Source organism: Gekko japonicus, unplaced genomic scaffold, assembly GCF_001447785.1.
Source record: "Gekko japonicus isolate JY-2015 unplaced genomic scaffold, Gekko_japonicus_V1.1 scaffold214, whole genome shotgun sequence".
NCBI lineage: Eukaryota > Metazoa > Chordata > Lepidosauria > Squamata > Gekkonidae > Gekko > Gekko japonicus.
This window is the reverse complement of record NW_015164671.1, coordinates 1,455,115-1,480,651: the sequence shown is the minus strand read 5'-3', so window position 1 is coordinate 1,480,651 and position 25,537 is coordinate 1,455,115. Positions and strand designations below refer to the sequence as shown.

General features: G+C 41.5%; 1 protein-coding gene across 1 annotated transcript in view; it reads right to left on the bottom strand.

Annotated features, from left to right (window-relative positions):
* Positions 1-23,020: 23,020 nt before the first annotated feature.
* MAN1A1 (mannosidase, alpha, class 1A, member 1) overlaps positions 23,021-25,537 on the bottom strand; it is an 87,054-nt gene continuing 84,537 nt past the window's right edge. The window contains exon 12 of the mRNA XM_015409206.1: positions 23,021-23,264. Coding sequence (XP_015264692.1) covers positions 23,141-23,264 — 124 coding nt within the window. The 3' untranslated portion in view covers positions 23,021-23,140. The remainder of the gene's footprint in view (positions 23,265-25,537) is intronic.

The window sequence follows — 25,537 nt, the reverse complement described above, 5'->3', positions numbered from 1 at the left end:
GGGCTATCAATGGGATAGTAAAAGAGGGCCACTTTCATCCAATTCCTCATCTTTTGATTTTTCTTTATATGTGTTTTGAGTAATTCTCTTGTTACACTGAATGCATGTACAGCTGCACGTGTGATTTAAACCCCACATCTATGCAGGTACTTGTTTGCACATATTTTATATGTATGACACCTATGTCATAATGCCACCAGTGCTGACCTGTAAACGTGCCTGTAGCTTGGCCTCGAACAGGTCTTCATACTTTTCAGAATGCATCCTCTTTGTCTTTCAGTTTCTTAATTTCCACTGAAGACCCTCAAATTGTGGGTTGTGACTATTTCCCAGGTTTGTAAGCTCTTGTGTCTACAATAACAACAATGGCCGCAGCCTTGCTAGCAGTTTTCTGCTACCCTGCAATCAAATCGTTTGATAGGCCCAGCAGTGGCATACCTAGCCTATTTTGCATCCGTGGTGGATAATTTTTTGACACACCCTCCTCAAATTTTTTTTACCGTCAAGTCACAGCTGACTTATGGCAACCCCGTAGGGTTTTCAAGGCAAGAGACGTTTGGAGGTGGTTGGCCATCGCCTGCCTCTTTGTTGGCCCTGCTTAGCTTCTGAGATCTGATGAAATCAGGCTAGGCTGGCGCTATCAAGGTCAGGGCCCCTCCTCTATATGGCAAAATTATTTTCAGTAATCATGAAATGAAACAAATTTTATTTTGATGTGTCTTGGTGAATTAGAACTTTGAGGTGTTCACAGTAGTTTGTGCTTTAATGGCAGGACTGCCAGCTCTGGGTTGAGAAATTCCTGGAGATTTGGTGGTAGAGCCAAGGGAGGGCAGTTTTTTTTTGGGGGGGGGGAGGGACCTCACTGAGGCAAAATGCCCTAGAGTCCACTCTCCAAAGCAGCCATTTTCTCCGGGGAACTGAACTATAGTCTGGAGTTCAGCTGTAATTGTGGAAGATCTCCAGACCCCACCTGGAGGTTGGAATCTCTACTTATTGGTTATGTTTTATTGTTGGTTTTAGAGACCTTCATATTGATATTTTGTTTATTTTTATACATTGTTTTGGGTGCATATACTGCAAACTTGTTTATAAATTATCAGGGCTCTTTTTTTAGAAAAAGCCCAGCAGGAACTCATTAGCATAATAGGCCACACCCAACACCAGAAACTCATTAGCATATTAGTCCACACCCCTGACAGCACAGCTCATTACCACATTAGGCCGCACCCCCATGTTACCAGAAGTGTGGTTATCTAGCCACACCCACCTTTTACTTCTTATTCTGTTTACCTTTGTTTGTTGTCAAAACCCAGGGCCTTTTTTGTAGCAGGAACTCATTTGCATGTTAGGCCACACACCCCTAATGTAGCCAATCCTAATGAGTTTCTGCTGTTGGGTGTGGCCTGTTATGCTAATGAGTTCCTGCTGGGCGTGGTCAACTTGGGAGCCAGCCAGTTCCTGTGCGTTCCTGCCCAAAAATAGCTCTGTAAATTATAAATATTACAGAGACAACTAAAGACCTTTAGAAATACATTCAGAATGATAGGCTTGCCAGGCTGCGGCTTCCAATGTTCAGGAGGAATTGGAGGGCAGGGCCTCCATGCTGGCATGCTGATGTCACTTCCAGTAAAAACCAGAAGTGACTTCTTTAGATGCTCTAGCATTCACAAAAACTCTATGGTTTTGGCATTGATTTTTTAAATAAAATGTTAGAATATCTACCTTGCCACTTCTGCATGCTCCCCCCCTCCTCCTGCTGGTGCCTGAGCCACTGATGGGCAGCAAGTTGGAAAGCCTGGCATCTCTAGAATTTTGCAGCACTGTAGACAAAATATTTCTGCTATCCATAGATCAAAATTACAACAACCAAGGTACAGGCTCAAAGGACTGAATGCTTTTCAACCCTCTCGCACTTCCTTGTACATAAAGAAGAAGAAGTGAAGAGATTGGATTTATACCCCGCCCTTCACTACCCAAAGGTGTCTCAGAGCGGCTTACAAACACCTTTCCCTTCCCCTTACCACAACAGACACCCTGTGACAGCTCTTGACAGAAACTGCTCTTTTTCAAGAACAGCTCTTCAGAGCTACGGCTTGCCCAAGGCCATCCAGCCAGGTGCAAGTGGAGGAGTGGGGAATCAAACCCGGTTCTCCCAGATTAGAGTCTGCCCACTTAACCACTACACCAAAGAAATCCATGCCAAGGAGTGTGGGATCCTGTGTGGGATGTGTGCAGTTAAGGATGCTGTGGCCTTCAGAATCTTCAGTAGACTTGCTGCCATCTGGTGTGCATGTACACGGGGATGTGACTAGTGTACTGTATGGCCTATCATGGATGCATAGCTTACTGCAGAGAATCCGAGCAGTCAAGCCTTTAAGCTTGACTTTGGATTCTGTGCCTGCCATATGCACCATTCTTTTTTCTCCAGTGTATTTATTCTGCAGCTGCAACCAATAAGGCCTGACTGTTTGGATTCTCTGCAGTAAGCTGTGCATGCAGCCCAGCCAGGCTTGCTGCCTCTTCCCACCGCCTGGTTTAAACTGGGCAGCAGGAGAGGGCAGCCCAGCCAGGCTCACTGTGCATGCGGGGGTCCAGTGGCTCCCTGCAGGTGCAGCTCTGTGCTGCCTCCTCCTGCTGCCCAGTTTAAACTCCCGGCTGGGAGTCATTTCTGTGATCTGAGACTAGTGATAGTCTCATATTGCTAGACTCATGCCACTTGTAAAAATTTTTTAATTGTAAAACAACAACAAGAGACACACTGATGAATAGGAAGGTACAGATTGGGTGGAACAACCTGGATGTGGGTGTAGGAGTGGCCTATGAGGGGTGTGAAAAGGGCAGGGGGGAATATGAGGGAATCTGAATGCTTTTGCGAAGCAAGGGAAAAACCATCACAAAAGCACTCTCAGAAAACTCAGGGAAACAGCAAACAGAAAGCAATCTAAGCATTGAAGGGAGGGAAAAAATGCAGAATGAAAAAGAAAACCCAACGGCCATGCACAGTGAAAGCAAGGGGAAATGCCCATGCATAACAGGCTTATGTTAACTAGGGAGGTTCAGATTCCTGCTCAGCCCTGAAGTTTTCTCTAGGACCTTGGGCTATTCACTATCAGTGAGTGGTCTACCTCACAAGCATGTTGTGAGAATAAAATGCAGAAGCCAACCTGATGTACGCCCTGAACTATTCAAAGGCACATGAATAAAATATGTTTAATAAACAACCAGTGTTTGCACTAAATTTGTTTGTATCAAGGAGCGTCCACCTTTAGACTTATGTGATACAGTTCCAAACTATACTTGTCTCTTACCTGTTTTTCATTATAGAACTGGAAGTGGCCTATCACAGGACTTGTAGGAAGTCTCCCATCCAGGTACTGACCACAGACCTGCTTAGCTTCAGAAAGGTGTCACGCCCTCATTAGATCTAAACCTACCTGCTATTTTGTTGTGGAATCTCTGGCTGACTGGTAGGTTTTGTTCCACAGGCATCAGGTATTTCTTGAGGCAACTTGAGTCAGAGGCCAAAACAGTGCTGCAGGGAATCAGACTACACAGGCCAGAGGGGAAGGAGGGCCATGTTCTCTTATTCCTACAAGAGAAATTGCCTGCTAACACATTCCTTTTATTAACCAAACATTCTAATAATATTAGATTAACCTGTTTCAATCGGTTTTGGTGTTCGAAAACAAAATGTAGTTATCATTTCACTTTATTTCCTTGTAACTGTTGGAAAGTCTGCCTTAGTGAAAATCCTGCTTTTCCTGTCTGGTAATCAGTCATTTGTTCTCAGCTCGGGATGGTTTTTCTCTATTCCTCTGTGGCATTTTAACCATCCTCTTTCTTTTGTAACGAAATATTTGTAGCATACCATGTTGGCAGTCTGGTAGCTGATATGACAACAAGTGTTCTGGGTGAAGAAAACTTGCATATATTTTGCACTTAATTGTCATCTGAAGGGTTAAAAAACCCCAGCTTGAACCTGATCTGTGCGTCAGTGGAACTATTCCTGATCCCCATTTTCTGTCATGACTTGGCACAGCCTCAGGTACTTTATGAGGTCTGCCTGGAGATGGCCAAAGAGGAAGGAGGCCAGGTCTTGTCCTCAAAGCCAGTGGGCAAATAGAGGCTAGGAAGAGAGGGAACCAGGGTGAGGGGAAGCTCCCCTCCTCTCCATTGCTGAGGCATTGCTCATAAGCATGCTAGAAAAGGAGAAGGTGGAAGGTGAGCCCCTCCTGGATGCTGGCCCCTGACTGGCAAAGTCTGACATGTGTTTTTCTGAGGTGAAACGGATAACTTTTCTGCACACTAAAATTGTAAAGCTAGCTGTTACTAATCCTACTTTTTTTGATAATGTTTCTTTTAACCCAGTTCCATAGATTACTGTGCCATACACTCTGTCCTAGTACTGTTTCTCAGGAAGAAGGACCCATTGTGCAAGATTATCTGGTATCAAAACATGCTAAGAATTAGTATGGTATCCTTGAGTATAGAGAAAGGTGCAAATTTTATTTGGTAATTGAGAAGTGGAGGGAGATTCATATCTAAATATTTATTTGTGGAGAAACTGGATGTTATGTTTCCAAAATTTAGGAGTATTTGTTTTTTCCTTTTCCTTTTTTTGTACAATTAGCTTAATTTACTTTTAAAGCTCAAGAGGTTTTAGCCTTACGTTGAGGTTACTGTTTTTTAAATGGAGCAGATATTTAAATGGTTGTAATGATGCACTATGCCTTTTGGGTGTGTAGAGAACATTTAAGGGTTCAAGTGATTGTCTATTGATTATTTCTGACTTTCCAGGGATCTTTGGCAAATATTCTTTGGGATCCTCCAGAGAGAGTTGGTGAATTGTTAACCACTAAGGAGAATTATAGAAACAGGTGTTTTAAATCAAATTTAATTGATAACAGAGGAGTTTTTCTAATTCCAGGTGTGTTAGTTCCAGAAAACATGAGTCAACTCTTTAATTGGAACAGGTGTTCTTGCATCACCCTTGTAATTAGGACGGTACTTTCCACCTGTCAAAAGTTGAAAATTTATGGTGGGACTTTTTGCTTCAAAGAAGTTCATTACTGCTTATGAAGTTTTGAGTAATTCTAAATGAGGAAAATCAAACTAGGCTTCTCTTTCCTTTAGTTTAAAATGCTTTGACATATCAATATTGAACTATTGGAATCTATAAGCAATATAAGTATATTTGCCTCTTTTAGCTTATTATTCTAAAATAGAAAATACTTTGAGAAAGTTATACACTTAAATTAAATGAACTGAATTTGTGTGATGCCCAGTGAAAGGAATTTTTGGAATGGCAGGAAGCACCACTGCCAACGTTAGTAGTGATCCCTAGCATGGTGTGCAGAAGTGTTTTGCCAAGAAGTGTCATCTCTGCCTCTGTATATATTCAGAAACAACTGCCTCCATTGCAGGAAAACACCTGGTTTGGAACTACCTAACTTGTTGCAGAAGCTTCCGACATTTTGATTTGGCTCCAGCCCTTCCTAACAGCCATATTGTGGTTACACCCAATCTCTGTTCTTAAAAAGTGTCCAGTTGCTCAAGAAGGTGGAGGTAGGATATAATGCAGCTGGGAAAATAAATGTTCATATTTTTAATTTATCATTGGTCCTGGATAGTCATTTTCCAGCCTTGTTTTAATTTTCCTGTCCTCAGACTTGCAATCAGCATTACCTTTGGGAGGCAATCACATTTTTTTATTATTGAAAGAAGATTAATAGGACGATACTGTAGATAGCTCTCTTTAATATAATATATAGGTTGATGTCCATCATATGAAATGATACTTATTGACAGTTTGGTGTTATATTCATTTTGGGTTCCAAAGGTTCGTTAGACATCATACACTTCAAATAATATACATTACCTAAGTAACTGCTAAATGCATTATCATTGTAATTAAAAAGGCAATAACACAATGAATATTTCAGACAGGCTTATTTCCTCAGCTGTATAAATCTTTGTATGAAGTCTCCAAGCAGGTTCAGTTAGCTGGTACATCAAACTAGGGATAACATGGAACCTTATAGCACCCAATAGGCTTATTTATTTATTTGTGCATTAGCACTAAAGCTTAATGTTTCATACTCTATGAGACTCCATTCTTTACACACCCTTCCTAAACACAGCTGTTCCATCACGAGTAACTCCCACAAGGATAACACAGATTGCCAATGCTTCTTGAGGGAAGTGTCTACATAAATGGTCTTTTTTAAAAAAAGTTTTTATTATTTTTTGTTAATAACATAAACTTTAAATACATCAAATACTTTTTGCTTCTAAATTAATAAGGATAATTGCTAGCATTTCTAACATCTATTCCCTCCATACAGCATTAGTAAATCACCATGAGTCCGACCATTATAGAACAACTGCTACAACCTATAAATACAGCCATTTATGATAGATCTGTTTAGCAGGGAGAATATCATTCGTTACCATGTAGTCCAGCACAGGGGCCCATGTCCTAACAAATTTAGTGTAGGTTGGCGTGTTACTATTGTTCACTCTTAAATGGTCTTTAAAGAGGCTCTGGCAAAACCATTTAGTCAGTCTCCAGTTTATCTTTTTAGGGGGAGGGAGGAAGAGAACAGCAGCTCCAAGTCATTCTGGAGTTTTATCTGGAATTTTTACAACTTCACATCTGAGACAGAAACTGCCTTGGTTGCCCTCATGGCCAGCTGATGGGGGAGTAGCTCCTCATTGGCTAGGGTTGTCAGGTCTTACCTGGCTGCCAGCGGGGGGTCCCTCTCCATGTCCAGTTGTTTTCAGCACATGCGCCACAATGACATCACTTGGAAGTGCCATTATTACACAGGGCACATTGCAGGGGACATGCTAATGTTTGAGAAAAAACTCTGTGGTAACCATAGAGTTTTTCTCAAACACTAGAGTGTTTCCCCACGCAATGTGCTCAGCACAATGACATCGTTTCCAGGTGATGTCATTGCACTGGGCACATTGATGTAGATGGGGCTCTTTGGGGGTGGGACTCCCCTACCGGCTGTTGGGCGGCAGCGGATTGCCCCCCCCCCCGAAAGCAGGTAAATCCCCACCCCATTGGGGGAATGAACTCTAGTGTTTTCTCAGAGTTTCTCATAAAAACCATACACCGCAAAAAACATTTGAGTCAGCTCAAGAGTACTTGTAAGATTTCCCAGAAGATGTAAAAGCAGCTTGGACTTGGTGATCATGATTTCTGGCAAGGAACCCCCCCCCCCAAAAGGTGAATATTAATTAGCTCCCCCCCATGCTGTGTTTCTTCTCTCAAGAAGATAGGGTTGCTAGGTCCCTACCTTTTGCTGGCAGGGGGCTCCAGGCTCCTCTCTTGGATCTTCTTGCATGCATGCCACGATGACATCACCTGGCAGTGACATCATCACACTAGGCACATTGTGGGGGGACACTGTAACAGTCAGCCAAAAACTCTATGGTCACTATAGAGTTTTTGGTAAAATGCTAGAGTGTCCCACACACAACATCATTGCCCAGGGCATGTTGGGCACTGTGGAGCTCTTCTGGGTGGGGCTCCCCCTGCTGACCAGCTAGCCGGTGGGTGGATTGGGGTCCCCAAAATTGGGGGAACACCTGACCCCATTGGGGAGATGGCAACCCTATAGATAGTTCTTGTGCTTCAAAGACTGGGAGTGGCAGTAGAAGCAAGGCTTTGCTTTTCCCAATGATTTAAATGCACAAGTGATTGCAAAGAATTGGAAAGAAGCTGAGGAACTGACGATTAATCATTGGAGGGAAAGGATGAACAATATAATAATTTTAGAGTATCTTACAATGAAGATACGTAGAATGAATGGGTCAAAGGTTAAGGACCATGAGGAGGACTGGTTTAAAAGGATGGTGGGGTATTTGGGAAAGTTTAAAAAATTTGGGGTGATTAGTCAGTTAATAGGAAATTGAGAGGTTAATTTGATTATAAGATTAAGAGGGAAGGTTAATAGTGGAATAGAGTTATACGGAGATTGATTGTGATATAATACTGTATGGAACTTCATTTTCGTCTCTAATGCCTGGAAGTTGCACATGGGTGGTGTTGGTGTTGGATTTTTTAATGAAATAAAATTAAAAAAATAATAAAAAATAAAAATAAATGCACATAACAAACAATGTGAGGCACAAGAAATTAGTGATTTGAAGCACCATCTTCCATCTACCTCCATCTCTCCCTGCCTGTCAGCTGTGGTAATCAGGCAGTGATCTGTTGGTTATCCCACCACTTAGGGTGGCATCAACCAGAGCCCAGGCCTTTTCCTTTGTAGCTCCAGCTTTGTGGAATCAGCTCCCCTGAAGAGGTGAAAGAGGCCCCCTCCTTGGAGACCTCCAGGAAGTGCTGCAAGGCCTGCCTGGTTGCCAGGGATCTGAGGGATTTGGATGGAAGGCATCTTCTAAGAGGAGGGAAATTTGGGGTTTGTTATTTTATTTTTGATTTTAACTATTATTGTAAGCCACCTGAACTGTGAGGAAAGGCAAGATATAAATGTTTAAATAGACAAATGTGAGGCAGGGTCAGAAGGTCTATATGAGAGTGAAATACTAATTCAAAACCAGACCTCTCACCATCTTCCATTTCATGTAAAAACACTAAGCAGCCACCACCCTTCTCCTCAAAGAAATAGTCCCCCCCCAGCTACAACTAATCTCCATGTGTAAAGAAAGTGAGTGGTGGTGGTCCTATGTTTTCCGTAGCATACAAGCAAGGGATTCCTGCCCCCTCCCAGGCCTTATTCCACTGACTGAAGCATTGTTCCTCTGGTCAGGATATGATACTAGAAGGCCACATGACTGGAAGGGCAAAAAAAGATGAAATGACAGAGAATAGTGATGTGTTTGTACAGGATGGTGGTGGGGTTAGTTCCCCTTACCTCTAAAAATATTTCAAAGATACAGATATGAACAAAATAACAATTCTGTACATGTCCTTTCCAGGCCCAGCTTTTCCTAGCCTGTAACCATGGCCCAATCTGCATGTAGCATTTGCTCCGCTGTTTTACCAACCCCACGTTGAAACAGAAATTCCCCTCTGCATTGCCTGCCACTTTCATTATGATTGATTATCGGATTTTATGGCAGTGTCCAGACTGCATGCTGCTTTCACTTGGTTTGATCTTATGGATCTGTCTGCATACATTTATGGCTGTTTTTTGGCTGTTCAGGGGTGACTCTATGGCATTGGCCTGGGGTATTTGAATGTGGTTTTGAGCCACATCTTTTTCTGTTCCAGTGTGGGTTTGGTAAAACAACAGAGCAAATGCTAGTTGCAGATTGGGCCCGTGTATTCACTACAGAAAAGGGCAATTCCTACATATTTAATGGATAGTTATGGATTCAGTTATTGTTAAATATGACCAGTGCACAGTTCTGGAAGTTTTTCACCTTACCTGCTCCTTCTAGTAACTGGATTTTTAAGTAACGACAGGACTGTTATGTTTGCTATTAATGAAACTTGTATAAAGAGCCTTTTGTATGGGACTGTTTACAGTTTGCGTTTATTTTTTGAGTACAGTGAGAACTTTCCTTTATTGCTGTTCATTATTTTCTTTATTTACTTGATTTGTAGTTCACCTTTCTCATAGAGACTCAAGGCAGAATTCAATATAGTGCAGCATAATATATACCACTGCAATAAAAATTGGATTATAAAATTAGGAAACAAGAAAATAAACACAATATAATATATACCCCCCGGGGTAATTTCATAGAAAAAGAGCTGCAGGAGCTCATTAGCATACCTAATAGGTTATTAGCATAATAGTCTATTAGCATATGCCATGCCCCTGACATCACTGGAAGTGATGTCAGAAGGGGAAGCAAAAGGGGGGAGGCATCTTCAAAAGCCTCCCCTCCCCTTCCCTAGTCTTCCCCTAAACTTTAAACCCCTTCTCTCTTCGCTGCCCCCACCCCCACCCCATTTTGGCAGGCCGGCTGGGGAAGGGAAGGGGAGGGGCGGCTTTTGAAGATGCCCCCCCTTTTTGCTTACCCAGCTGGCCTGCCAAGACAGGGTGGGTGGGGGAAGCGAAGAGAGAAGGGGTTTAAAGTTTAAAGCAAGGGCGGCGCAATCTTCCCATTATATTCTATGGGGAGCTGGGGGCGCGCTCCGGCTCCAAATGACCCCTGTATACCCCTGTCTAACAGTGTCAGGTTTTAAAACTACAACCTGAAACATTTTGTAAAAAAGACCAATGTAAAATGTGCATACACGATTCTCTTCTGATTTTGAAATGTTAATTGAAATGGGGGAGTATATCTCAGTGACATCAAAAAGATTGGCCAATCAACATTGTCCATCCCTGGCTTTTGCTGCAGACGTTCAGAACCCTTTTGCTCTCAGAGCTTCCATGGTTTGTTTTAGGAGGCATAAATGTGAATATAATCTCTGGGAGCATGTATGCAATCTTTTAAAACTAGGAAGAGAAGAAAGCGTAAGCGTAAGTAAGCGTAAGTATCTGATGAAGGGACCTTTGACTTGAAAAAAAACCCCCCCCCCCCCCCAACCTGGCTGGTGGATCCAAGATGGTGACACCAGAGCAGATGTGCTGAGAATACCGAAGGCTTTGCAAGTTTATTTTATTTTAATTTCTTCATTTCCTACTGAGCTTAATAGACTATCAGACTATTAGATTTGTGGTCTCCCTGCTTTTATCTCTGTTCTTTTACTGCGCTGTTGAATGCCCGCTGAAAGACTATTTTTGTTGCTATTGTGCTATTATCTGCTGGGCTCTGACAAGGAATGAAATCACTTATAAACTATTCATAACTTTTGCTATGGGTTGTGGTAAACACCCTTGCGAATTAGAGGATATTAATTTACAGCCGGCACAGAAACAAACCAAGATTGGAGAGTATTTTGTTTTTAGGAAGAAAGACTCTTTTAATATCCCTGTATCGAATCATTACTCCCCCTGGCAGGTGTGGACGCTGAGTATATGGGAATGGAAGACCTAGTAAGAGACGCTGATGTCGTTTTGCCAGATTTGGCAAACGAAGAATCTGCTACATGAATAGTGTATAATTATTCTGAACTTACAGCCTTGACAGTAGCTCGTGTTTTTGAGTTGTTGAATGTTTTAAGAAAATCTACTGATAAGCTGGCCAATTTAAGAACTCCCCCTATCTCACCTCAGGGTAGTAATTTGCAAGGATCTGTGAGCTCCTTTATCTCAGCTGCAGATTGCTCTTTTCCACAGACAAAGGCCTTAAAGGAGAAGGACAAAGAGCAGCGACGTAGTTCCCAGTGCCTAATTTTACAACCACATAGATTATGTCTCTTAATACACCCCTACAGAGGACACTTGCCATCTGATCTAAATCAAAGACCCCTTCCAGTCCAGCTTCCAGCCGGGACACAAGACGGAGATAGCACTGGTTGCCCTCACGGATGACCTTCGGAGGCATCTGGATCAAGGCGGATCAGTGGTACTGTTGTTGTTAGACCAGTTGGCAGTATTCAACATGGTCGACCATCAGCTACTGATACACCACCTCACTGACACTGGCGCTCAGGGGCTTGCCTTACAATGGCTCGCATCCTTTCTTCAGGTTCTACATGTGCCCCCTTGCCCAGTTTGCTTGAAGGCATGGGCCTGGGTGTCACCAGTATGTGGATGACACCCAGCTCTGTTGTTGGGTGGCCAGTATGACTCTACACCGGAAGATCTGGACCAGGCGTTGCAAGTTGTAGCCGGTTGGCTTAGACTGAGTCGATTGAAATTGAATCCGATGAAGATGGAGGTCCTGTGCCTGAGTTGGGGGGGTCTGGGGGTAGGGATCCCACTCCCGACTTTTGATGGGGCGCAGCTGGTGCCAGCGCCGGAGGTTAGGAATTTGGGAGTGCTCTTGGATGCCTCCTTAACTATGGAGGCCCAAGTAGCAGCCGCTGCCAGGTCAGCCTTTTATCATCTTCGGCTGATTAGGCAGTTGGTTCCTTTCCTCGAACGCAATAACTTGGCAACAGTGATCCATGTGATGGTCACCTCAAGACTGGACTACTGTAATGCTCTCTACATGGGGCTGCCCTTGTCTCAAATCCGGAAGCTGCAGCTAGTACAGAATGTGGCAGCTATGCTGTTGATGGGTATCCCAATGTGGGAGCACATCCAGCCTGTATTTTGAATGATTTTCTCATGAGGCATTGCTCATATTGTATTATGAATTATTTTATTATTGTTGTATTGCTCCAATGAGGCATTTTGTCTGTGATTTATATTCCAGTCATAGACCATGAATAAAACCTTCTGGCTCTGGTATACCCCCCCCCAACCTTGCTGGCCTCTAAGGTGCCACTTTACTTGAATCTACTAGTAAGCACAAATGGGGCTAACCTTCTCCTGGAATACCCCACCATTTTTCTTTTTCTTGCTTATATAGATTGCAGAAAGTTTGCACTTTAAGGATCCATAGATGCTGTTATCTAGATTTTAATCTGGAGCAGAGTTTATGTGAAATAAGATAGCAAGCTCATGGAAAGAGCACATTAATGTATAAAAAATGGTTGGGTTTTTTATCCTTTCACACACACACACCCTCCAAATAATGTAGCCTCTGGACTAGACTAGTGAAGGTATGCTTTAGTGTCTGCCTTTGCATTTCCAGTTGGTGCATTAAATTTCTGCATGCTGTTGTGTGAAACAGAACTGCTTACCTTTGATCTGAGGAGGAACCATTTTGAGACAGTGAGTTATACAAAATCCAATCTGCTTGCCCAAATGTCATTGGGGCAAACTGACAGAATCACTTAGCCAGCAGCTTTGTTTTGTAAACATGTCCTGCTCAATGACCATTCTGAGGAAGGGGGATTGCAGAGGCTTTATCAAACCTTTCATCTGGCCTAAAATCACTTGCTGGAGGTGTTTGTCCAATAAATGCAGAGAAGAAAATACAATGGTGAAGTGGGGAAAAGATTTATGTTATGTTTTGCTTCGAGATCCCTATGTGTCTCGCATATTATGGGACCTATAAAACAACCATCTCTCAGAATGTTCCTGCTGCAGTAAGTTATGGAAAGATCTTCTGGGTTTGATACACAATGCTGAGAATATACCACCCCCAAGTACTCTTCCCAAGAATGCCTTCTCCTTTGGTGGAAAAGTGGTGAATGAAAACCATCTGAAGACAACTGCAGGTGATAAAACTCTGAGACAATGCCCAGGAGAGTGATCCATTCCATGACATATACCAGACTCCCCTTCAGCAAGGGGGAAAATGTCCCTTTTCATAGGGACAAGATATTGTGTCAATACTGCAACTAGTCTAGTTCCACATTACCTTAAGGGGAGGGTATATTTTCTTTAGTCATCTGGTGGGCTCAGTGGTACCCTCTACACATGACCCTCTGCACAATGATTGCGTGGAGGGGGATATTGAGCATGAGTACAGGCCTTGCCTTCTGGTGATTGCTGGTTCATGAGCATAGCACTTATGCATGGAGGCAATGCCCATCCCTACACTTCCTTCTAAGGATCAGGGATACTGCTTTCTGTTTGTTGCTGATCACAGGGAGGGCATTTGCATGTTGACATTGCCTTCACCAGTAGGCCCAATGCTTATGAGCCAAAGATCACAAAAAGAGTAATATCGTTGACAGTGTACTCATGGCTAATCTCCCTCTCTACACAGCCAGTCCACTCTGGACATGAGCATATGATTGCTGGCACATTAACGTGGTGCCTACACATGGTGGCAATGTCTACACATTCTTCCTATGTTCAACAACATTCAGAAAGCAGCATCCCTGAATATTGGGAGCAGATGCATAGGTACTGCCTCCATTCATAGGTGCCAAGCTCATGAGCCACTGATCACCTGGGGGAGGGGCAGCACTCATGCCCACTCCCCCCCCCCATGCATACAGTCAACACACAGGGGGATCATGTGTAGAGGGCTTATATTGATAGACCACATGTCAACATCTTTAAAAGGATCCAAGAGTCTTAAAAAATTGTTACAAGAATTTTCTCAGAATTTAGGTAGTCAAAAATTCTTGCTGGGGTAGAGGAGGAAAATAGCTATTTTTGCTTGAATAAAACATAATAGATCCTTGAATTTGGAAGGCTTAACAGGCATTAGCAGCAATCCAGCTCTACTCCTATGCAACTAACTTTGGGCCCCAGATGGGGATGTGAATTCTCTTCTGCATCAAAAGGCACATCCAGCTTGTTGAATAGCATCTAGCTGATCAGTGCAGATGTAAATCAGCATCTGTTACAGCTGCAGAAGTCTGTTTTCCCACATGAATATCACTTACTGGGCTGATGGATTTTGGTTTGACATTTTAAAAAAAATGTACGTTTTTATATGGTAAGCAGTTATTTTATGATGTAAGTTGATTATTAAATGGAAACTGCCAGGCTTCTATATAGAAATTTAAATTTCTTTTTAAAGCTCCTATAGACTTTAAAAAGAAACACAGAAAGATGTTTGTTTTTTTTTAGCAGTCACACTAATAAAATAACTTTAATCTGAATTGCATCAGAAAACAGGGAACAATGGCTTTCATGGGTGCTACTAAGACCTGCTTACATTCAAATTGGCATAGTTTAACATCAATATATTTAATTCTCATCTTGGCTCCATTTGTGGCTACCTAAATCTTAGAGCTGCGGTGGTTCAGAGGTTAAGACGCTGAGCTGCAGACCAGAAGGTCTGTAGTTTGGCAGTTCAAGACCTTAGTGCTGTGTGATGGAACAAGCTCCTGTCTCTGGCCCCAGCTCCTGCCAACCTAGCAGTTTGAAAGCAAGAAATTGCAAGTAGATAAATAGGTACTGCTTCGGTGGGAAGGTAACAGTGTTCTGTGCGCCTCGGCGTTTAGTCATGCTGGCCACATGACCATGGAAACATGTTCAGACAGCTCTGGCTCTTCGGCTTGGAAACGGAGATGAGCACTGCCCCCTAGAGTCTGATTCAACTGGCTATCAAGCAAGGGAAACCTTTACCTTAAATCTGGAGAAGGACCTATGAACAGCCAAGACAGTTTTTTCTGCAAGCCTGAAAAAGCCCTACATTTGCACACCTCACCCCCAAACACTGAAATAGAAATAAAAGTACTGGGGGGGTAGAAGCAAGACCTGTTCCTTTAAGAAATGAATGCCCTCATTGTATTTTATTTTCATCTTCAATAAACAGTTTAATATTAAAAAAAGAAATGAATGCCCACTCAGTGGCAATTGTGGGGGTTGCTAGGCAATCACAATAGTATTGCCACCCTTCAAGCCTGGCTTTCTCTCAGTAAAAGACAGGGTCCTTCCCAGGGCTGTTTTGGCCTTTGAGGGAGGACTCATCAGGGCTAGGTCTGGCATGAACCATTGTGCAACTTGCATGACTCACCCAGGCCTGGCTGCTTCCCACTGTTCAACAGCAGCCATTCTACCAAAGCCAACTCTAAGCAGTGTAGTGGTTAATTTCAGACTAGTACCGTAATATTATAGCAATAAGCAAGTGAGGAACTTGGAAGGACTTGCAGAGGGCACCACATTTTCCCATGTATCCCCTTTCCTACAATATTTCCTCTTTCCCCCCTCTTAGCTTCCTCCACATCCTCACCTTTCCCTATTTCCTTCTCTCCTTCTCACCCACCATTCTCCCTCACTACTTCTTTTGGTGGTGAGCAATTTTCCAGGACCGGTTTTTGCTTCCCCTGCCTCCCCCCCCCAAAGGCCAAAACAGCCCTTGTAAAGGCCCTTACCCCAGCCTTTTACTACCAGAAACTAAGCTGTGAAGGATAGTGATACTGTGTGGTTGCCTACCAATTGCCACTGAGGGAATTTGTTGAAGTGTTGCACTTATCCATAATTGCTGTTCACTGAGTGGTCACTATGTGCAGTCACACATAGATATTGTGCACACACAGGCCTGTTGTGGAGAGATCTTTTTTGAAGCTCAAAAATACCTAGTGGTGCTTTGTCCCTCTCCCCCCATGTTGTTTCCCCACCTTTTACAACATGACATAAAGGCGGCAGAGCACCCTTCCCTCAGTTGTCTTTGCCTCTTCGGAGAGGGTTGTGGTGGACAGAAGGTTCTGCCGGCACTTGAAGGGAAAAACAGCCACTTATTTGCACCTATGGGAGTGCTACTCCAGCATCTGGTCACCACTGAGAAGAGGGATGGATGCAATGCTGGAGGGAAACACAGGAGGAGTTGTTCAGGGGTCTGGCTCAGGAAAGGAGCAGACAGAGTGAAGGGTAGCTCTGCTTGGTAATGTGGCAGAGTGGTTTGGCTCTACTTCTGACAGAGAATAGAGTACCGAACTATTAGGCCTGTCTCGTGCAATGAGCAGGCCTGGTGTCATTTAGTCTGACTCCTGGGAAAGGGCAGGTTGGTGTGGGTGGAATCTTCTCTGTGTGTGTTAGGATTCAAACTAGTGGCTAATTGGTAAAAGCCTGTTCACACTTGAAAGTATTAAAGAAAATTGAAATTCCTCTCTAAATTAACATGCCTCAGCCAGGTTTCTCTTTTGTCTATCTGGGGTCTGTGCGGCTGATCTGTTCCTGGAAACCTACTTGTAAAGAAATAATTTTTCTTAGTTAATATAATTCCTGCCTCAGTGACCTCCATATTCCATACTTGTGCACCACAAAACTTACCTCACAGCAGCAAACCCAAAGCCTATACACACCACTACCTTTAGATCACCTGGTAACTAAGGGGAAGGTTTATAGTTTAAACCTAGTTTCCCTCAAAATCATAGAGGCTGTGTGGGACCCCTCAGTTGATAGAAACGGCTTGTCACAAGGGGATCCTCTGTTGAAGCTCCATTTCAACAGCCGATTACTGTCAGCAACTATCTGCCTCCTTAGAGCCAAGTGCCCAGAATATGGCTCAAAAAGCACTCTTCAAAAATATAGTCCCGTGGGTCAAAAATTCCCCACATTGACTACTATGACAAATGCCTTCTGTGACTTGGTGAAAAGCATGATGTCTCATGCTGCTCTATTTGTTGTCAGTTCACTCCAAAAGCTAGGCACAACAGAGGTTCCTGTCTAAAAGCAGCACTTTGGGAAAAGGTTTTGTCCAGTGCTGCTCATGAGAAAGACCCAGGTGACATACCACCTTCTGTTGCCGGATCCAAGCTTCATCAGTTCCTACCACTCTGAAATGGAACCTGATCACTCTGGGTCCAACCAAAAGTCAGAGAGGACTATTAGCTGTGCTCCCATGTTCCCTGAACACAACTCCTCAGAATTGCCTCCTAAGAAGACTTCCCACAAACATGAACACCTGGACAAGCAGCTGAAATTGAAATCATCATCCCCCCCCCCCATGTTCCCAGTCCTAATCCATAAACCACCTCTGGAACCAGTCAAAGAGAAAACCTCCATTCCCAGAATGCAATCTCTACTGGGTTGCTCACCGCTTTTGTCCTGTCCCATGTCGGAGGCTGAAGTAAAAGATTCAGAATCTCCCATTACTTGTCAACCCCCACCCCATCTGTGCATTCTCCCATTCACTGCTGAGCAACAGAGCTGCTGGTAGTGAGGACAATATGAGCTATATGGAACAATGGTCCAACTTCATATATTCACAGCAACCGTGATAAGAAAAGAAACTGCCAAAATAAAGAGATGTATTAAAAGGCTTTATTCACAATAGAGATTTTTTTAAACAAATATAGTTCTTAAAAATTAAGCATTTTGATCTCTCATAACTCCAGAGATTTCTATAAAGGTGGAAAAGACTAAGTCTGATATGCACAAATTAAAAAAAATGTATGAAATGACTGCATGATAAAGGTTACCATTTCAACAAGGTGTCATTGGGGATGGTAAAGCTGTCATACAACACACATTGTATTTAAATTATTTCCAGGATATAATATATATTTAAAACAACTGCATTGTGTTATATGCTTGAGAGCAATGAAAGTTTAGACACTGTCTAAACCAGAGGAGATAGTTTTTTAAAAGCTTTATTTCTAAGTTACATATACAGTGGTCAACAGTAGCTCAGTCACCCTAGGGTTATTTGCTATTGAGCTGATAGGGGAACAGTGTTATTTCCAGCTTGGGTTTGAGGCTATTGTTAATACTAAGGTCATCCTCAAGTTATTTACACCACTGTAAATAATTTCAGGATTGTAGACTTAAATTTGAAATGGTAATCATTCTGAAGTTTATACTTTGGTGTTTTTTTGTGTTGGTCACACAACATTAATGTTTTTAAACATATAAAACATGTTTCTCTTACATTTTGCAGTTCTACAGGTTATACAATCTTCTTGTCTACTTACATCACTTTACAAAAAAGTACTTTATAGTGCAGCTTGTACATACAACCTGATTTACCATAGCAGTTACAGAACCATAGAAATTTTTGTGCTCTTTCAAACTATAACGCCCATGAGAAAGTCCCCAGGATGACAATATTCCATAAAGACAAAGGATTAGCCTGATGAAGTAGTAGGAATTCACAAAAATCTGCAAGTGCAATTCCCATTTATTTCTAGACTTACTTCATTTATATTGATAGGCAGAAATACACCACAGGAGCATGGTAAACATTTTGCACAGTGGGCCAATCTCACCCATAATGGCAAAAGCGAAGCCTGATGGGAGCACACACTGGAGGCATGGCAAAATAAAGAAGGCGGTGGGGGGGGGGGGAAGCCACATTTCGGGCAATACTAAATGCTAAACATACCTCAAATATTTTCCCTTGCTTCTATAGGGTCAGTACATTTTTGGGAACAAATGCTTTTAGGTGTAGATATTCCCCATTTCAGGCTGAAATAAAGTACAGTTTTCACCAAATAGTGACAGTGCTGAAGTTTAAAAATAATGGACGTGACACACATATGCATTCAGGCTGCAATACTAGACTTTATTTTAAAATTAGTTGCCTTGCCCCTAAAAATGGACTTCTGCTCATAATTTAAAATAGAGAATGTTCTGAGCTGACGGAAGAATGTTCTGGATTCCTCAAGGCATAAGGATGCATAGCGCCATGCTGGCACATGCTCATTCATTGCTGAAACTGACTTGAACTTTTTACATGTTTATGTAATTTACAGAATTGTTCTTGGCGCCTGCAAATCGTGATTCAAGCAATCAGTGTGTCCAGGGAAACAAACTGAGAGTCCAGTGGCACCTTTAAGACCAACAAAGGTTTGTTCAAGGTATGAGCTTTTGTGTGCATGCACACTTTTTCAAATACATTGGAATGGAAAATAGAGTTCGAACTTAGACAGAGGCTGAATGGCCAAAAAAAAAAAAAAAAAGTGTCCAGGGATTTCACATGCTCCCCCCGAGCTCAGGTAATGTAAAGTTCATGTAATTGTGACCTTAAAAAATAAAGCAAATTAGTAGCCTGACCACCTGCTAAAAGGCCTTGCCTCCTGAACAAACCAATCAATTCTATCCAAAGGAACTGCCTTGCTACCTCCCGCAGCACAAATCCCAAGTAGCAGTGAAAAAAAATGAATATGTGCAAAAAAAGCCAATTTACACCCATGAGTATTATCAGGTCCCTGGCAACTGGTAAGCCATTTACAATTTGAGCTGAAGGATGTTTAGCTGTCAGTAATAATATACATACACATATATTTGACAGTACTATACATATGAACATTCTCTCAATTCAGCTGCCTGAAATCCAGCATTTCTACACAGGATATTCAAGCTCAATGTGCAGTCTCTCAAAAATTCTCAGAGTATACTGTGAATTAAAAAAATATTTTCTGATTGTGGATTTTATGTGAAATCAGGAACACTTAATTCTGTACACTGAACACAGCAAAGATGGATTCTGCATATGTACCCAGTATAGTGGGGATATACAGACTCCCCCCCAAAAAGGAATAAAATGTTTTCGATTTATGAATAAAAATAGTTGCAAACTTTTATTCAAGATACCACATATAGCTTAGAATACTTACAGTGCCATCCTGAACAAAGTTACACCCTTCTAAGCCCATTGACTTCAGTGAATTTAGAAGAATGTAATTCTGTTTAGGATTGCAGTGTTAATGCTTATCTGTGTAGATGATGGGCTGAATCAGGGAAAAGAATGGCTGCTGCATGGAGCCGTCAGGTAGTACTGGCAGGAATGTTACCATGCTTCTGTGGTGGAAACAGTTTGGAAGAGAGAGATAAATCATGATATCATGAACTCTAACGTAAGTGGCAGTTCCAACAGAATGTAAGGGTAGTTCTTCAAGAAAAAGCTTAGGAAATGGGCATGTGTGTTTTATGTGTGTTTTATCATATTAAACCTGTTACACAGATTGCAATATTCTAAAATTAAGACACCATGATACTTGTGGCTTCTCAGCCAACAGCTCTGCACAATGATTAACCCAGGGTAATTTCTTATATGTACTTTTGCAACATGAATTTAAGTGCAGTTTTGAAACTATCAAGAGATAGAATTCTTCCCAGTGACAAGATGGGAATGCCTGGGCAGCAGTATACCTTTACAACCCTATCCTTCCTGGACGTCTATTGCAGATCTGCCTCTTCAAAATTTGGGACATTTAATTTCATTTTGAAATTAATTCTAACATTTATAAATAGCAATGCTGCTTGTCATAGGCTGAGAAACATATGACAGACCATGAACTGTTAAACATTATCATCTAAGAGAAAGTAATTGTTAAAGAGGAGTCATTCATGGGCATAAAGGAAGTTACATTTGAATTATGCTCACTTTTTCCAGTCAAATCTAGAAATTTGGAAAACTAGAAACCAAGCTTTCCCTGACGTCTCCAAATGGAAAAATTAAGTATTTTGCTGAAGTATTAAGAAATATTTCTCATCTCAGAAGGAACAGTGAAAGAATGCTTAGATCAACATTTACAACATTATTGTTTTTTCTGCCCATCATGCTTTCAAACAATTTTGTAATAAAAAGTTTCTAGGAAAGAACGTAAGTGTAAAAGTGTACATTACAGAAAAATGTCTGAATTTTCAAAATTCCATTAATAACGTCATTATATTGATTTTTGTAATCCATATGTATAACTCACAGTGTACCTACACCATACTCAGTTTAGGGTGAGCATAAGCTATGTGATTTGATAAGGAGAGATACAGAAAAGCAAATGGATGAAATTATGGAAGAAGGAAAGTTATTGCCTATGTGCACTCATTCAGATTGCAAACTCATGTTTAAGAGCGCCAGCATTAAGACCATGACCACTAGCCTTCACAAGTGGATCCAAGAGGCTGTGACAGCACTGCAGTATGAAGCATGTGGTATGCAAAAGCTACCATAATCCAGTGTGACACACTGCAAAGATGTTCATCTGCACATAAATGGATGCAGACTATGTATAATCAGTCTGTCTAGTGATAACTAATTTTGTGTATTGTTTCAAGAATCTTTCAACCATGCCATTACCTATACTGACTCAAACCTAAGACCTCACATTTAATAGTGTAAATAAAATTGCAACAAATAAGCAGTACTGATAGGTAGACCTGTTCTACTTTCCTTTCGGGAGGGCTAGCGATGCAATGAATAGTGCTGTGTGTACTGACGGAGGAGGTACAAATGATCTTTTAGGACTGGCTGACCAAAGTTTAGTTTCAGATGCAGCTAAACTACACACTGCTTTAATACGTCTCCCTCCAAAAACCACATGGTTTCCTTGATACATCCAATACTTCTGGAAAATTTACCTTTCTAGCAACTTACTTTGACAAGCCTTTATTGGCATACGTATATACATACAATAGGAGATCAGATTAAATATAGATCAGAAAATACAAATCCATATAGGGTAAAAAAACAGCATGAAAGCAGAAAACCTTAATGGTCTTTCTAGCAACATGGTCTATTTCCATTCTGCTTTGTATCAGGGAAGTTAGCTGTTAGAAATGACTGATCACAGTAGATCATTGTATGTCTAACATTGTTCATTCAAAATGTTTTGCTCCCAGAAGGCATCCTAATGATGAAAAGGCCTGGTGCCTTCCCTCATTTTAACCTTGAGCAGTCTGGTAAACAGATTTCCTATCAAAATATAGCTTTACCATTGCTGTTATTCTGATTAGTGAGGACACAGAAAATAGATTTTTTAAAATATAAAGCAAAGCATTTAAAGCAGTAGCTTCCACCTCTCAAAAGTAAATAAAATTGAACGAATGTCTGAAGCATGGTACTTTTGAAATATTATGCTCTTCCCATTTTCACAGAATTATTTCTGAAATCTATTGAGTCCCTCATAGTGCTAAATGGAATGTTTTAAATGGCAACAGTCTTAAGGAACTAGCCTCTTCCAATCTCTAAACAGGATAAAGGCACAAATGCACAGAGGATTTCACGCACCAACCCATATCACAATACAGAATCAAAGATTTAACAGGGAAATGATTCATGCCTTCTACCAGAACTCCATTTGCACTGAGGAAACAGCAGGTTCACTGAATTTATAGATAAGGGCATGGCCAAAGTCAGTTTCCATGGTTTTGTTTTGGTGGGTACTTGTAAAATTAAAAGTACAGGAACTAAAAAAGTGGATATCAAATCTGTCTGCTGGTAATGTGCAGTTATGATCTACATCAAAATTGAAAGTGGGTTTCAAAATGCAGGCTTTGCCAAGTCCATTTCAATACAAGCTGCAGTTTAATATAATAGTGACTGCAGATGAGTCAAAAATATTTCTTCTGCAATTTTCCTGAACAGTACACCTTCTTAAGTATTCAAATTACCAATTAACAATAGACCCGCATAAGAAGAGGCTGTCACAGTTAGGAGATTTGTCTCTAGTGATCAGACAAACCACATAAAAAAATAATAAAAGAAAAAAGAAAAAAGCTCTTCATACTTAATTCTTTATGGCTTTTTGCAACACAGCAAAGTATTACAGCTTAAAGCAGACATCTCCTCACAGAGGAGGAAAGATTTTGCAGTCAAAAATAAAACTGAAAATAAGTAACATGCTAACCTCTCTATTCTATTTGGCCTGATGTACACTGAAGCCTAACAAAATACAGAGATGACAAATCACTTAACCCCATCAGAACATAAATAAGATTAATTATAATTAATGTGTATTTAGGTCCCCTGATAAATAGTATATGGGTAAACATTAGACTGCAAAAAACCCCAAAAACTGATTCAGAACTCAAAAAGTTACCTAGATTTTAATAAATCTACATCGTGCCCCCAACTATGATTATTTTATCTATTTCCTTTTTCCTTTTTCTTCGTCTTCTCTTGAGAGAACTGGCAGAGGGTGTGCCTCAGTGTTAAAGACCCAGTGTTCAAATGGAAGAAGATCATCTTCAGAGAATAACAGGTATAAGTACCTAAGAAAGCAAAAAGCAAAAACAAACAAAAACTTAGTATTTTGTATATCAAAAACTAACCTTCGAACTGGAAGGTTTACACAGTTATAGCAGGAGACACGGTAGCTATGTTAGTCTGTCTGTAGCTGTAGAAAAGAGGAAGAGTCCAGTAGCACCTTAAAGACTAACAAAATTTGTGGCAGGGTAGGAGCTTTCATGAGTCTGAAGAAGTGAGTAATGACTCATGAAAGCTCATACTCTGCCAGAAATCTTGTTAGTCTTTAAGGTGCTACTGGACTCTTCTTCTTTTCTACTGTTATAGCAGGACAGTCATTTGTACCTACTATTCCCCAAACTCTGTCAGTAATCTACATCAGTAATTTATACCTACTTTAAAAAGAGAAAGAAAGTATCTGTGTACGTTCCCATCTGCATCTATACTTGAAAAGAAATTAAACTAAAAATCTAGAAATACTGAGGGAAGTGAGCACACAGGATCAAAATAACAGGTTAAGAGCGTGGAAAAGCAGAAGGGACTTCGTTTAATGGAGAAAGAAATATATCTGAAAAGCTCTGATTCTCAATGTCCAAACATTTCTGTTGCTAAGAAAATTCTTCCTCCTACAGGTGGTGCCCTTGGAAAGGCTGCCCAAGTTCCTCTTTTTCTCTCTACCACAGAAGGCTGGTGGGTGATCTGGAGCCAGTCATACACACTCTCTCGGTTTACTTTCATCTCCCGGGAAAACCATTTATTTCCCCACTCCATTTCCCAGTCAATAAGAGGTTACATTTTATATTGCACAGTTTCTAAGCTTTGTAAAGTGCCTTTGATTAGAGAAAGTTCGGTCTCATCACTTTAGAATTCTCTTGACAGACAGCAGATATTGATGACTGTTGCCCAGTGTTTAGGGCAAGGGTGTCGAACTCATTCATTGTGAGGGCTGGATCTGACCTAAATGAGACCTTGTTGGGCCAGGCTACATGTGTAACCAAATGCAATGCCAGGTAGCGGAGATATAAACTTTATAAAGGACACAGATGAACACAATTTAAGATTTTTTTAAAACTTAAAACGTGCTTAAAACATCAGCACTCTTGAAATGTTTTGTTTATCTAACAGTCTCTGATAACTGACACCTCTTGCTCTGAATTATTGCATCAAAATCTGGACACAATGTCTGTGCTGCAGCAATCTTGAATGTGTTGTTCAGGTGTGTATCTGTAAGTTGCAAACCTACTTTTGATTTATTGGCATTCATTACTGAAATGACTCAGCATTGGGAGCTTTTGTGCATAAGTTGCTTCATGTGCTGGTCAAGAACATGTGAAGGCACCATGACATAGACTGAGGGCTATGTGTTTGTCTACAGAACTTATAGCTTTCCCCAGAGAAATAACTTTAACTCCTATGAGGCAGTGCAAGAATAGACAGAGAGCCATGTATACTGGTCAGTATCAGTCTACTATCTGGGAAGTCTAAGTTCAAAATCCTCAATCTACAAAGGAAATGTGCTGAATGAACTTGGTCTGGACACACACTCTTGGCCTAATCCACCTCACTGGCTTGTTGTCCTTCCTCATCTAAATAGTTCACATTACTTTTCTACTGAGAAAGATTGGATCATGAGGGTATGAATACAATGAAAAGGAGGAGGGGAACCCAGTTGCACCCAAGAGAGCCCTAACAAAACAAGCCCAACAAAACACACATGCTCTTTCTCTGTAGCAAGGCAAAAAGCTCATACCCTGAATAAAACTTTTGTTGGTCTTAGAGGTGCTTTCTATTTCTCCCATGTGATCGAAGGACCTGGGCAAAGTAAGCTCTCTCAGGGGACAAGGAGGGGAAGGAGCCTCAGCTAATGGAGGGAAGAGAGGCTTGGTTCAGTAGCTCTACTGTATGATTGATAGAGGGCAAAGCAAGCTCTTACTCTTTCCATCCGTCCCCCAAGGGAGGAGAAGCCTCAGCCAATGGAGGCAAGAGAGGCTTTGCTCTATAGCTCCTGTGCAATTGAGAGAGCCTGGCAAAGCAAGCTGTGTTGCAGAAGGAAGCAAGAGAAAGGGAGAAGGAAGCAGATGACAGCCAGTTGCGTTCAGGCCACATATAAGCCCTGTGGGGGCTGGATCTGGTCCACAGGCCGAATGTTTGACATCCCTTATTTAGGAGTTAAAAACAGCTTTTCAACATGCAGCCCAAGAGCTGTCCATTATGTAAATTATTAGAAATGGTCAGCTGATGTTCCCCGCAGTGGGTGTCATTTGTTAGGGTATAAATCTCCCAGCTATGCACACTCTTT